Source organism: Trypanosoma theileri, assembly GCF_002087225.1.
Source record: "Trypanosoma theileri isolate Edinburgh chromosome Unknown TM35_Tth_32_V1, whole genome shotgun sequence".
Taxonomy (NCBI): Eukaryota; Euglenozoa; class Kinetoplastea; order Trypanosomatida; family Trypanosomatidae; genus Trypanosoma; species Trypanosoma theileri.
Window position 1 is genome coordinate 224,034 of NW_021639874.1, and position 13,029 is coordinate 237,062.

The 13,029-nt window shown below is 37.7% G+C and overlaps 6 protein-coding genes across 6 annotated transcripts; all 6 read left to right on the forward strand.

The window, feature by feature from the left end:
• Positions 1 to 1,204: 1,204 nt before the first annotated feature.
• On the forward strand, positions 1,205 to 2,239 carry TM35_000321760 (cytochrome C oxidase subunit IV; the record flags this gene model as incomplete). The annotated part of the gene is made up of 1 exon (XM_029028803.1): positions 1,205 to 2,239. One exon carries the CDS (start codon positions 1,205 to 1,207, stop codon positions 2,237 to 2,239), a length of 1,035 nt encoding a protein of 344 aa, XP_028879927.1.
• Positions 2,240 to 3,626: 1,387 nt separating this feature from the next.
• Positions 3,627 to 5,153, forward strand: TM35_000321770 (protein kinase domain; the record flags this gene model as incomplete). Its single annotated transcript, XM_029028804.1, has 1 exon — positions 3,627 to 5,153. The coding sequence occupies one exon, from the start codon at positions 3,627 to 3,629 to the stop codon at positions 5,151 to 5,153; it is 1,527 nt and encodes a 508-aa protein (XP_028879928.1).
• Positions 5,154 to 5,928: 775 nt separating this feature from the next.
• On the forward strand, positions 5,929 to 7,173 carry TM35_000321780 (bardet-Biedl syndrome 5 protein; the record flags this gene model as incomplete). Its single annotated transcript, XM_029028805.1, has 1 exon — positions 5,929 to 7,173. One exon carries the CDS (start codon positions 5,929 to 5,931, stop codon positions 7,171 to 7,173), a length of 1,245 nt encoding a protein of 414 aa, XP_028879929.1.
• Positions 7,174 to 7,912: 739 nt separating this feature from the next.
• On the forward strand, positions 7,913 to 8,410 carry TM35_000321790 (uncharacterized protein; the record flags this gene model as incomplete). Its single annotated transcript, XM_029028806.1, has 1 exon — positions 7,913 to 8,410. The coding sequence occupies one exon, from the start codon at positions 7,913 to 7,915 to the stop codon at positions 8,408 to 8,410; it is 498 nt and encodes a 165-aa protein (XP_028879930.1).
• A 599-nt stretch (positions 8,411 to 9,009) lies between these two features.
• TM35_000321800 (uncharacterized protein) lies at positions 9,010 to 11,214 on the forward strand (the record flags this gene model as incomplete). Its single annotated transcript, XM_029028807.1, has 1 exon — positions 9,010 to 11,214. One exon carries the CDS (start codon positions 9,010 to 9,012, stop codon positions 11,212 to 11,214), a length of 2,205 nt encoding a protein of 734 aa, XP_028879931.1.
• An 818-nt stretch (positions 11,215 to 12,032) lies between these two features.
• On the forward strand, positions 12,033 to 12,362 carry TM35_000321810 (uncharacterized protein; the record flags this gene model as incomplete). The annotated part of the gene is made up of 1 exon (XM_029028808.1): positions 12,033 to 12,362. The coding sequence occupies one exon, from the start codon at positions 12,033 to 12,035 to the stop codon at positions 12,360 to 12,362; it is 330 nt and encodes a 109-aa protein (XP_028879932.1).
• Positions 12,363 to 13,029: the final 667 nt, after the last annotated feature.

The window sequence follows — 13,029 nt, forward strand, 5'->3', positions numbered from 1 at the left end:
CCTGTGCTTATATATATATATATATATATATATATATATATATATTATTTTCTATTTCTCTTTATTTCTATTTATATTGGCTTCTACTTCAATATTTACTGTATGTACTTGTGTACTTTCTTTCTTTATTTCTTTGTATAGTTTAGTTAGAGCCAATAAAGAGAAGTAAAGAGAGAAGAGAGAAAAAGAGAATGAATGAATGAATGAAAGAGTACAGTGCAGTAGAAATACGTAAAGGAGTAGTGGAGAGCAGTAGAGAGAGAGAGAGATGTACACAGAAGAGATAAAAAGAAAAAAAAAAATAGAAAAAAGAAAAAATAAATAGAAGAGAAGAGAAGAGAAGAAAGGAAAAGGGAATAAATGATAATGTTAGTAGTAATCCCAAAAATAATTATTTTTTTATTTTTATTATTATCTTTCTTTCTTCTCTTACTTCTCTTACTTCCATTTTCTTCCCATGTGTTTTCTTTTATTTTCTTTTTTCTTTTTGTTGTTCTTTCTTTGCCGATAATTTTTCTCTCTTTTTTTTTTTTCTCTATTTTCGTTTCTCACTTCTGTTGCTGTTGCTTTTTTTTTTGTTTTTTTTTGTTTCTTCTCTTTTTTTAAAAAAGAAAAAAATCTTTTTTTTTTTGCTACCACTACCTTCTTCTTCTTCTTGTAATGGTATTGAAGTAACAACGAAAGTGAGCATAAGAGATGATAATAAACAAAAAAAAAAAAAGAGAGAAAAGAATAGCAATTTGAATTCTTTTTTCCCCTTTACTATTTCTTTCTTTCTTTCTTTAACAACAAGAACAACAACAATACCTTTTTTTTTTCTTCTTTCCTTCTTTCTTTCTTTTTTCTCTTCCACTATTGTTGCTCTCAGTACCATTTTCTTTTTTACATCAATGAGATTTATTTGCTGGAGATCATTCTTCTCCCTCTTTCTCTTAGGTATATATATATATATATTCTGAATGGATCTTCTATTAAATCTTCTTATCTTCTTTCCCTGTTTCTTTCTTTCTTTCTTTCTTCTTTCTTTTACAGAAATCTAGCTTTCTGTAGGAATCTCGAAAAAGAGAAAAAAAAAAAAAAAACCCCAAAAAAAACAAAAAACAAAAAACAAACAGCCAATAACTATAACAACAACTAGTCTATTAGACAAAAAGAAAAAAAGAGAGATATTACTATATCTATATCTAAATCTACATTCATTATTATGTTTGCCCGTCGATCTCTCACAGCCACTCTTGCCGCTGGTGCGAGCAGCGGTAGTGCTGCCGTAGTGCCATCCATTCTTCTACACCAACGGCGCCACGATCACGATCGCTGGTACGGCCACGCGTTGGAGCTCGACAGCCACAACTACAAATTCACCGGCGAGCCGCCCAGTTGGATGCGGCCGCGTGAACGCACGGAGGAGGAAACAAACTTCGCCAAGTCTGTTCTCCCGCATGTGGACTTCGCGAGCAGTTACGAGTGTCTTCTCTTCGACGCGGATCGCCTGAATGGACATTTGAACCGCAAGGAGTTTGGCAATGAGGTGCGATTCCGTCTGGAGAAGCAGTCCAACACGGTGGCCCGGGCGCAGCAGTTGTTGAAGGACCGCAAGTCCAGCACTCCCGCCAACGAGCGCGTGGAGAACACGATGATTGCCCGCATCTTCGACGAGGAACACGTGCAGGCGGAGATGAAGTACGTGAAGTGCATTCGCGCCAACGAGCTCGCGGAGGACAATCGCCTCGACATTCTCCCCGGCGGCTCCCCCAACTCCCTGCGGGAGAAGACCCGCTGGAACGTCAACACCGAACTGCACCCCGCCGACCGCGCGGAGATCGCCGCCCGCCTCACCGCGTGGCTGCCGGAGAAATATCACATTGTTTACTTCGACGACTTCCAGACGGTCGCCGCCAACGACCCGACGGCGCGCCGCGAGATGTTGAGTGTCGTGCAGAACGTCGAGAAGGAGTACGCCGCGGAGGCAAAGGCCAACGGCTACGAGAGTGATCTCCGCGAGGTCGTGAAGGAACTCCTCGACGACGTCGACCCCTCGCGCGATATCACGTCGGAGGCCATTCGCGGCTGCTCCGATCTCGCGCAGCTGGAGGAGTGGTCGCACGTCGTGCACGAGTACAACGGCGATGGGCGGCTGCTGGAGATTTACGCACGGGCCGCGGAACTCACAAAGAACGCCGATCACAAGGCACTCGTGCAGAAGATGAAGGAATGGCGGAAACTCTCCGATAAGATTTAAAAAAGAATGAAGAAGAAGAAGAAGAAGAGGTTTTTTTTTTTCTTTTTTCTTTATTATTATTTTTATTGTTAACATATGACTATATGTAGGAATTTGCAAACAAGCAAGTATATATAACAAGGCAAACAGAAATATGAGAAAAAAAAAAGAACGAAAAAAACAAAAAAAAACAAAAAACAAATGAAAACAAAACGAGGGAAGGGAAATAGGAGAAGGGTTTTGATGGAGGGAAAAGAAAAAAAACAAACAAACAATCACAAACAGAAAAAAAAAAATATATATAATAACCTCCTTATCAATACTTGGGAGAAGATTGGAGTTGGTCGGAATTTGCGTTAACATTTCTGAGATGAAGAGAATGGCAATAGTAGTAGCAGCCATATTGGAAAAGAGAGAAAAAAAAAAAGAAAACAGTAGGAGGTAAGGGGCATGTGTGTTTTTTTTTTTTTCTTCTTTTCTTCTTAACAGTTTGGTGGTATTGTTCTTTGGCCAATGATGAGTGTTCATGAAAAAAAAGCCACTTTTATCATTACAATCAAACCAACAGTAAAAAAGAAAAGAAAAGAAAAGAAAAAGACATCGCTATGACTTCCTGTTGTCGAGTTTATTATTATTATTATTTCAATTTCTTTTCTTGCGGCAACTAGGAGAAGAGAAAAGAAAAGAAATAAAAGGAAGAAGAAGAAGAAAAAAGAAAAAAAAAGAGGAAAAAAGAGAAGAAAGGGGTTGAACTTATGGTAATTAGAAAACCTTTGTTTGTTTGTTTTTCTCTTTTTTTTCTTTTTATTTTCTTTTATTTATTTATTCTTCTTTGGAAACGGTATATTTGTTTGTTATTTTCTTCTTTTTTTTGATAGTAGTAGTAAGTGGTGGCGAAAGGGGAAAACTAGAGAAGGATACATACACCTGTGAGTAAGGCGTGCGCTTCTCTCTCTCTGTGTGTATGTGTATGATAGAAATGGGAAAAAGACAACAACAACAAAAAAAAAAAAAGAAAAGAAATAAAAGAAGGCGAGATTGAATTCTATGGGAGTGGGAAAGATATATATATATATATATATATTAGATAGTAAGAGACAGAATGAAAAGAAAAAAAGAAACGTTCTATCGCTTTTTCTCTTACCACCTCTCCCATGTTTATCACCTTTCCTCAATCCATTTCTGTATTTATCTCCAGTATATATATATATATATTTATTTGTACTATTCTTGTTTCTTTATTATTATTTTTTTTTTTTCTGTTTGGCTTCATTCTTTTTTCTTCTTTTCTGTTTTCTTCTTTTCTTTTTTCATTTCTCAAGAAGATAAAGAAGATAAAAAAGAAAAAAAAAACAAAGACAAAAGAGTATTGGAACGTGTGTCTGCATGTGAGAGAGAGAGCGATAGAATGTCCGATGTGTTTTACCTCAATCTCCCACGGAGTCGAATATTACGTACGGCTGTGGATATCAATAATAATAATAATAACAGTGGGAGTTCTTCTACCACTACATTAATATCCGATTCCCTTCCATCTTCTGATGGATCTTCTGTAGTGGCGATGGGCGGGCGAGTTTGGCCTATTGCGGTTGGTGTAGTGACAATTGGCTGTGCAGTCTCTATTGCTGTTCGGCTGTGGAATATTCGCCAGCAGCGGCATTTCACATCTGCAGAGAGAAAAGAACAATTACGAATGCGAATACAACAACAGAGACGTCGTGTCTATCAGGCTGGTATGGAAGGTATACCACCACATAATAATAATAATAATAATAATAATAATAATAATAATAATAATAATAATAATAATAATAATAATAATAATAATAATAATAAGAATGAGAATAAACCTAAAAAGGAGAAAGACATGCATGCGGTTAATCCAAATCCAGTTAACGTCGTCCTTCAGTCTAAGAGTGAGAAGACATTATCATCATCATCTTCTTTAGTATCGGAGTCATCAGAAGATTCTTCTTTAGTGTTTATTACAGCTGCAGGTGAAAAGTATAGACGAGTTTCACAACTTGGTCGTGGTGGATTTGGTACTGTCTTTAAATGTATTAATTTAAATACGGGACAACTTATTGCGGTGAAGGAAGTTCCATTAGGGAAATCACATGATAACAGCAATGCTGAGGAATTGCGATCTGAGTTTGAACTTCTTTCCAATATTGAACATCCCAATATTATTCGTTTGATTGCTTATCATGTTGGACATCAACATGCCCGTTTATTTCTTGAATGGGCTGCTGGAGGTTCATTATATGATATGATGAAAGATGTTAGTGCTTCCTCTTCCTCCACAGGTTTACATGAAGGTCTTGTTCGTTCCTATATATATCAAATTATCTCCGCTCTCCATTGTCTACATACACACGGTATTATTCACCGTGATCTTAAACCGCAAAATATTCTTGTTGATCACAGCGGTATGCTTCGTTTAACTGACTTTGGGCTTAGTCGTTTATTAAGTGAGGAGGCCTCTGCGGTGGAGACGGGAGTGGCAGGGACTCCACGGTATATGGCCCGCGAGACTATTCTCTCTGGTCGCTTTTCATTCGGGAGTGATCTCTGGGCAGTGGGGGCGATTATGTCTGAACTCTTCACAGGCAAACTTCCCTGGTCGCATCTACGGCTTTCTTCACTATTATCTTCTTCCGATAATTCCTCAGCAGATGAACATCATCCTATACAACCTATACCGGCTCTTTTACATTATATCTGTTCACATCCAGAGGAGCATCCTATCATTCCTGAGCATATTAGTGAGGCAGCAAAGGGATTTATGGAAATATGTTTTCAACCAGATCCGAAAGATCGTGGGACGGCGGCGAGTCTGTTGGATCATCCATTTCTGAATCCGCAGAATAGGGAAAAGGCCACAAAAGATGGAGAGAAAAAGGAAGGGAAGAATATAAAGGCGACAGAGAAGTGAAAGAGAAAGAAAAAGAAAGAAAAGAAAGGAGAGCAGGTTTCGGGTGCAGTATCTTTTATTATCTTACTATGATGTGCTTGTTATGATTATATTATTATTATTATTATTATTATTATTATTATTATTATTATTAGTCTGATTTTATTTCTCTTTATTGATTTACCATCTGTGCATTTTTTTTTTTCGTTTTTGCAGCCATTCCTTCTTTTTTTTTAGTAGTGTTGTCTTATATATATATATTGAGCAGAGAGCGGAATAAAAGGATATATATATATATTTATTTATTTATATTTCTCTGTGGGAGAGATAAAAGACTCAGTAAGTGTGTGCATGTACGTATGATTTATACGTACATCTTTTTTTTTAACGATTAGCCTTTATTATTATTTGTCTACCCACAGATGTGATCATTATTTTCACTACACTCTTCCTTTTATATATATTCATTTTGTTACTCCACGTTTTTTTTTTTTGTGTGTATGTGTTTCTTTCTATTTTAATCTTGCTATTATTATTTTTAATTCATTTATTTCTCCCTCTTTTCTTTATCTCATTTACAAGGATTCTCCAGATTGTTTGGTTTTTATTTGATTTTACCCCCAACTGTATAGAAATACTAGAGGCTTATTTCCCTTGTGGAATCATAGAATAGCTCTTTATTATTATTATTATTATTATTATTATTATTATTATTATTATTATTATATTTCTATTAGCTCTGTAAGTATATATATATATATATATATATATATATATATTAATAGTAAAGAGTATCATGCCTTCTTCTTCCTCTTCATCATCCACTTCTGCACAGAATGCATCTGTGATGAAAGCCTTTACCTTCTGGTACGACCGTGAAGTTCGTTTTGATATTTCCTCCGCTGATTTTGAGGTTCAAACCGCCCGTGGGGAATTACTGCTGGCCACTATTCGTCCCGTAGAAGACACAAAGGGAAATAATGGAGAAGAGGGAGTTTTTTTCGTTACTAATCTGCGGTGTTTATGGCATAGTTGTCTAACTAGACGTAAGAATCTTAGTATTGGTTATTATGGAATGCAAAATATGGAAATGAAACAAACCTCCTCACGTCTACGTGGATCTACAGAGGCATTATATATAGTAGCGAGATTTAGTGGTAGTCGATTTGAATTTGTATTTACATATTTATTACAAGATGCCCGTCTTTGTTCCACTGTAATGTCAGTTTGGCGTGCGTATGAATCCAGTCGTTTATATCGTGATTTACGACTTCGTACATCTATTGTTCGCGATAATGATTTAATCTTATTACCGGATGAAAAACTCTTCTCACGTCAACGGGGGGTGAGTAATGTAAGTAATGATCAGGGACATATTGGGATATTCTTTACAACAAACATTCGTCTTGCCTGGTGTGCCCAACCGGCATCCAACTTTAATGTATCTATACCATTTCTACAAATCGTAGGTTTACATATACGACAAACACGATTTGGTCAAGCCTTTGTAATTGAAACATCTAACTTTGCAGGGAATTACGTACTTGGATTCCGTATAGATCCAAAGGAGCGACTAGTTGAGTTATTTAAGGAATCCGTTTCTCTATGGAAGGCATGGACAGCACATCCTATATTGGGCGTTGCGGTGGTCCTGCAAGATACCGTGGGAAATGGAAATAATAATAATAATAATAATAATAATAATAATAATAATAATAATAATAATACAGATGCCTCTACTGCCATCACAACAACAGCAACAGGAGAAGAAGGAGTAGGAGGAACAACAACAGCAACAGCAACAGCCGCAGCATCTTTATTATCATCATCATCATCAAAGACTGCAGCTCCGCAGCCACGAGTGCAGGATGGTGAGGATGTTGTGAAGGAAGTCCAAACAGACGCCTTCGCTGCATATTATGCCGATATTGGGCAGAAAGGTGTCGATCGTCGACCGGAGTTTGATGTCTCTATTGGTCTCGCGGTGGAGAAGCTCCGCACTGGCGTCACTCTGCAGGATCTATGGAGTGTAGTAACGTAAATTAGAAATGATGTGTCTCTCTTAGTGGGTAATCTGCAGACATCCTTTTTTTTTTTTTTCTTCTTTGGTCGATCATACTTTTATTTATTTATTTATTTATTTATTTATTTATTGTAGTTCACCTGAATGTATGTAATTTTTTTTTTTTTTTTTTTCAACTGCTGTGGTATCCTTGTGATTCATCATACATGATAGTGACGAAGAAAAATAGAAAAAGAAAAGTTGATGTTAATATTGAGTCGTGTCTCTTTTACTTTGATGGTTTGTTTCTTTTTCTCTTTATATATCAGGAACGTTATTATTATTAATTATTATTATTTTTTTTTTTTACTACTGATTAATTTTTTCTTAATTTCAATCATAGGAGGACAAGAGATAATTCACTCCTCTTTTACAACTGTTGCCAATCATAGGAGTAACAACATCAAGAAAAGAATAGAAGGAAAGAAAGAATCAATTAATTCAAAAGAATACTGTAAGGAGGTATAGAGTCCTTTACGCTATCTTAGTACCCCCTCTCCCCAAAGAAAAATAATAATAATAATAATAATAATAATAATAATAATAATAATAATAATAATAATAATAATAATAATAATAATAATTGTATTTAANAATAATAATAATAATAATAATAATAATAATAATAATAATAATAATAATAATAATAATAATAATAATAATAATTGTATTTAAAAATTCTGTAAAACCACTCTTAGTGTATCTGGTGACTGGAGCTATGCAGATATATGTAAAGCACCGTGGTAAATTTGTCTTTCTCGCTCTTTGGAGTGGATTCACATGTCTGGCGATGTTTTGGTTGAGTATGCGGCGGGCTGGATTTAGCACTACATACAGCCGCTGTACCTATCTTGTGATGTGGGGTGAGTATAAACAACTGTTAGAACCCGGTACATTTCCTAGTAATGATTTTCTTCCTCCACATCTGCGGTTAGACAAGTTATCGTATTTGGATCTACCAGAGACAGAGGTGGCCTTACCACCAATGATTGATGTAAGCATTACAGATGGAGAACAGGTGCGGGGATTAGAGTCGGAGCTGCCAGCGTCAAAGCGTACAGATGTGCATGTGCAGTTTGGGCCATTGCGTACACAGACTATTGTGATGACTAGCGAGGCGAGTGAGAGATATGTACGACGGAGATTAGGTGTATCTCCTCGGGATCGACAACGGTTAGAGAAGGAAAAGGAAAAAAAGGAAAAAGAGGAGGAATAAAAATATGAAGAAGAGAGAAGAGAGAAGGGGATGCGTATGGGTAAGAGAGAGAGAGTAGAAGGTTGAAGAGTCTCTGAGGAGTATCGTTTGGACGTTGTATACATTAATTATTGCTTCTAAATATATATATTTGTATATATTTAGTTATTTTTTTTTGTTTTATTTATTTATTTATTCAATTCATCTACTGACTCTATTAGTTGTCACTTGTTTGTTTTTATCATAGATGATAATGATAATAATAATAATAATAATAATCATAATAGACGTGGAAATGATATATAAACATAATTACTTTTGCTTTTATTTCTAACTCGCAAGCTTGTACTGTTTTTCTCTCTTCTCTCTGATTACTCGTTTTCTCCGACAGCGCCAAGAGCGAAACTAGGAAGAACAGAAAGAAAGAAAAAAAATAAAGAAAGAATCCTTTCTACCGCTCCTGCTGTTACTTCTGGTGCAGGTTCTACAAGTAAGTGAAAAGAAGAAGAAAAAAAAAAGAAAAAAAAAAAAAAAAAAAAAAAAAAGCACAAGAGAGAGAAAGAAACAGGAAATTATTTCTCATTTATACCACAAACCACAAAAAAATATAGACACAAAATATGTTTGCCTCTGTTGGTGTATCGGAAGATCAGGTCTTTGGGGAATTATACCTCGCATGGCTAAAAGACACGGGTGAAAAGAACACAAATGACTCCCGTAAACTCTTCCGCGAGGTGATTGAACGGGGATTTGGCGATCATCAGATCATTATGCGAAAAGAACGTTTAGGTGCAAATGTGGCCGCCAGCCTCGCAGCCCTTTTACACCGTTCTCCCCTCACTCGTCTCGATTTACACGGCAATACCCTGCGGGATAGCGGCTGTGAGATGTTGGCCCACCTCATACGCGATCTCCCTAATTTACTCTATCTAGATCTCGGCGCCAATGATATTGGTCCACTTGGGATTCAAGTATTAAGCTTTGTGGTGGCCAGTCATAAGAAGCTGCGGACTCTTATTCTCGGATCCTCCAAGTCTGATGCCTATGCCAATCGCATCAACGAAACAAGTGCCACAATGCTACTGGAGGGATGTCTTCGAAGTCGAACATTACGACATTTGGATGTGAGTGGCAGTTCTATTGGGGATCGTGGTTTGGTTGGTACGGGTTCTGTCTCTAGTAGCAGCAGTAGTGGTGTTACTGTTAATAATGTAAAACAACGAATGGCAATGACAGAACTCGCGGTACGTCCACCTTCGCATGGATCCAGTAGCCGTGCAACTTCTGCAGCAGCACGTAATCGTTATATTTCACTTACAAGTGCTGCAGGAGCTAAAAGTGGTACAGGTACAGAAGATGGAGCTAATATGCTTGGTCTTGGAGGAGGCAATCGACGTCCTATTGATGTATTGGCAGAGTTAATTACTAATTCAACAACTCTTACAACACTCAAATTACGTGAGGTACAATTAACTACAGATGCGGCTTTACGACTAATTCATGCAGCTACACAAAGTAGCAGTTTTGCCTTTATAGATCTCTCCGGTAATTCTCTTACAGGAGCGGTCGGTGATGCTTTTGGAGACCTTATTCATGGTCGAGCTTTACATCAAAATCCTTCCGCATTACATACTATATTACTAAGTAATAATCCATTAATGCAACCAAATTCTCATACGGCACCACCACGTATATTTTCTTCACTTTCAAGTGATCGTGTGGTGATACGTTTACATTTGGATAATTGTGGTGTTAATGATACAGCAATGGCAACATTATGTCAAGCTCTTTCAAGTAATGGAGCATTACAAACTTTACACTTAAAACACAATGCTATTACAGCCGAAGGAGCTGTTATGTTGGCTAGAGCTCTTTATCAACATGCATGTTTGCAAGATGTTTCTCTGGAAGGAAATATCTTACGAGATGAGGGTGCTTGTGCCTTTGCTAGTATGTTGGAGGCTAATAACAAGTTACTTTCCCTTAATTTGGCCCATACATGGATGGGAGAGCGTGGTGTAATTGCCCTTGGTGTATCTCTTGCGGAGAATAAGACGCTGCAGCGATTGCATATAGGAGAGAATCACATTACCGAGGATGCTGGTGAGGCATTTGCGGCATTATTAGAGAGTAACCATTCCCTTCTACGGTGTGAGATGCAGGGAAATAGCATTGGTCACCATACGGTGTTGCGGGTGGAGAAGCTCACTGCCCGCAACCGTGAGGCCTACCGCAACATGGAGAAGGATGAGCTAGAGAAGGATGTGATCCGTCTGCACTACCAGATGTACAAGCTGGACGAGGCCCGTGCGGAGCTGGAGGAGCTGCAGCAGAAGAAACTCGAGCTTGGCCGTGCGCTGGACGCCTTTGAGGTGCAGTTCAAGCAGGAGAAGGCGGACTGCAGCAAGCGGGAGCGGGAACTGCAGGAGGCGCTGGAGAACGGCCTGGAGATGGAGACGCACTGCCACGAGGCGAAGTCCCGCCTCGACGAGGAGCTCCTCGCGGCGCAGCGGCAGACGGAGTTGGACGTCGTCTCCGGCCGCGAGCGCTACGAGGCGGAGGCCGCACTGCGGGCGGAGGTCGAGGCGGCCCACGCGGCGCTGCGGGCGGAGTTGGACGAGGCCCTCAACAACGGCCCCCAGCGGGAGGCGGCGAAGCGGGAACAGCTGCGGGAGCTGCAGGAGGACACGCAGCGCTGGTCGGCGCAGCGGAAGGAGTACCGCAACACCATCGCAGAGGTGCAGGCCATCGTGAATCAACTCTTGGCGAAGAGTAGCTCCGCAGAGGGGAAGAAGAAGAAGAAGGGAGGGAAGAAGTCAAGTTAGAGGAAAGAGAACAGAGAGAGAGAGAGAGAGAGAGGGGAGGGTGGTCTGTCTGTCTGTCTGTCTGTATGTGTGTATGTATGTGTCTATATATATATATTCTTGGAGAAGTGAGGAAAGAAAAAGAATAAAAAAAGAATACGAGGAACAAAGAAGAGAAGTGAAGAAAGAAAGAAAGAAAGTAATCTCTCGATATTCTTCATGCGTACATACCTACATCACACAAGTAAACATACATACATGTAAACAAATGGAACGTTACATATGTATGAACATTTGTAGCTTACTTTATTTTCTTTGTGGTGTGTTGTTGCTTTTTTTTTTTTTTTCTTTTTTACTTTCAATTTCACTAACGAAGAAAAAAAGAGCAACAAGAAGGAAAATACGAAAGAAAGGAAAAGGAAAAGAAAAAAGAATCTTAGGACAGATGTATGGTCTGTACCTGAGCGAGATGTACATTGAAGAATGATACTGTATACAAAAAGAGTCATAAACCCTGACTCAAAAGAACAAAAACAACAATAATAACAAAAAAAAAAGGAAATTTGCCTTTGAATAGTATTATATTTCTTTTTGTTTTACATATTATTACTTTTTCTTTTTTCTTCTCTTCTTTTTTTATTGTCATCATTAAACACATGCGAAGAACAAAATCAGCTAAATAAAAAGAAAAAAGAAAGAAAAGCCACTTTAAGAACCGTATATATATATAGATATATATATATATATATATATATATATATTTACAGATACCCGAAAAAAAGAAAAAAAAAAAAAAACAAAGAAAAAGGAAGAAAGGAAACCACACATTTTAAATATCCATGGTCAGTCTTAACCTCAAACTTGATGTGAAGTTCTCCAACTTCTCGGAGTTTTACATTTTCTACTTGGCCAAACACATGAAACAAATGACACGTCGCTGTCACTTTCTTGGCACTTTATTCGGTGCCGCTCTCATTCTCGTGTCTATTGTGAAAGGCGGTTCTCTCTCTTATGCTCTTGCTGCACCTATTGTGGGTTACAGCATTGCGTGGGCTGGCGATGCGGGAGTGGAGGGAATCACACCAACTTCTTTTAATTACCCGTGGTGGTCATTCTGCGCGAATTTAAAACTCGTAAAGGAAATGTTAACAGGAGAACAGTCTATTTAGTTTAGTGACTTTTCTGCAGGGTTAAACACCCATAAGTAGTATTTATTTTTAATAGCAGAAACAGTAGAGAGGGGGAAGGGGTAATGAACAAATAGTAAATCACAAGAATGAAGAGGTGTACATGATGCGGTAAGGTACAAACTGTACTCTTCATCCTTAGTATTTCTTTTTTCTTCTTTTTATTTTTCCTTTTTCTGCTGTTTTTATTACTACTGGGTCAACAACACTGCATCTGTAAAGATGTATATATATATATATATATCTTCTGTAAATATTATTATTATTATTATTATTATTATTATTATTATTATTTGATCGTAAATGATATATTGGTGATGAAAGGCAAAGTAGATCGGCATCTCTTCTCTTGTTTGAGGGACGAAACAAAGCAAAGCAAAAAAAAAAAGAAATAAATTTTATATGCCAAATCAATAAAAGGAGTAAATTGAGGGAGAAGTGAGAAAGTAAGGTTAAGCGTAAACCATTGAAGAGTTATTAGCAAATATCATGTATGATCTGCATTGTTTTTTTTTTTTTTTGTTTGCTCAGATTCTGGCTTTCCCTTCTCTCTCTCTTTTTCTTCTTCTTTTTGCTTCTTCTGAATTAGTTGATAAACCTTTCTCCCTTTTGAAATTGTCATTTTGCTACGGATTTTTTTTTTTTTTTT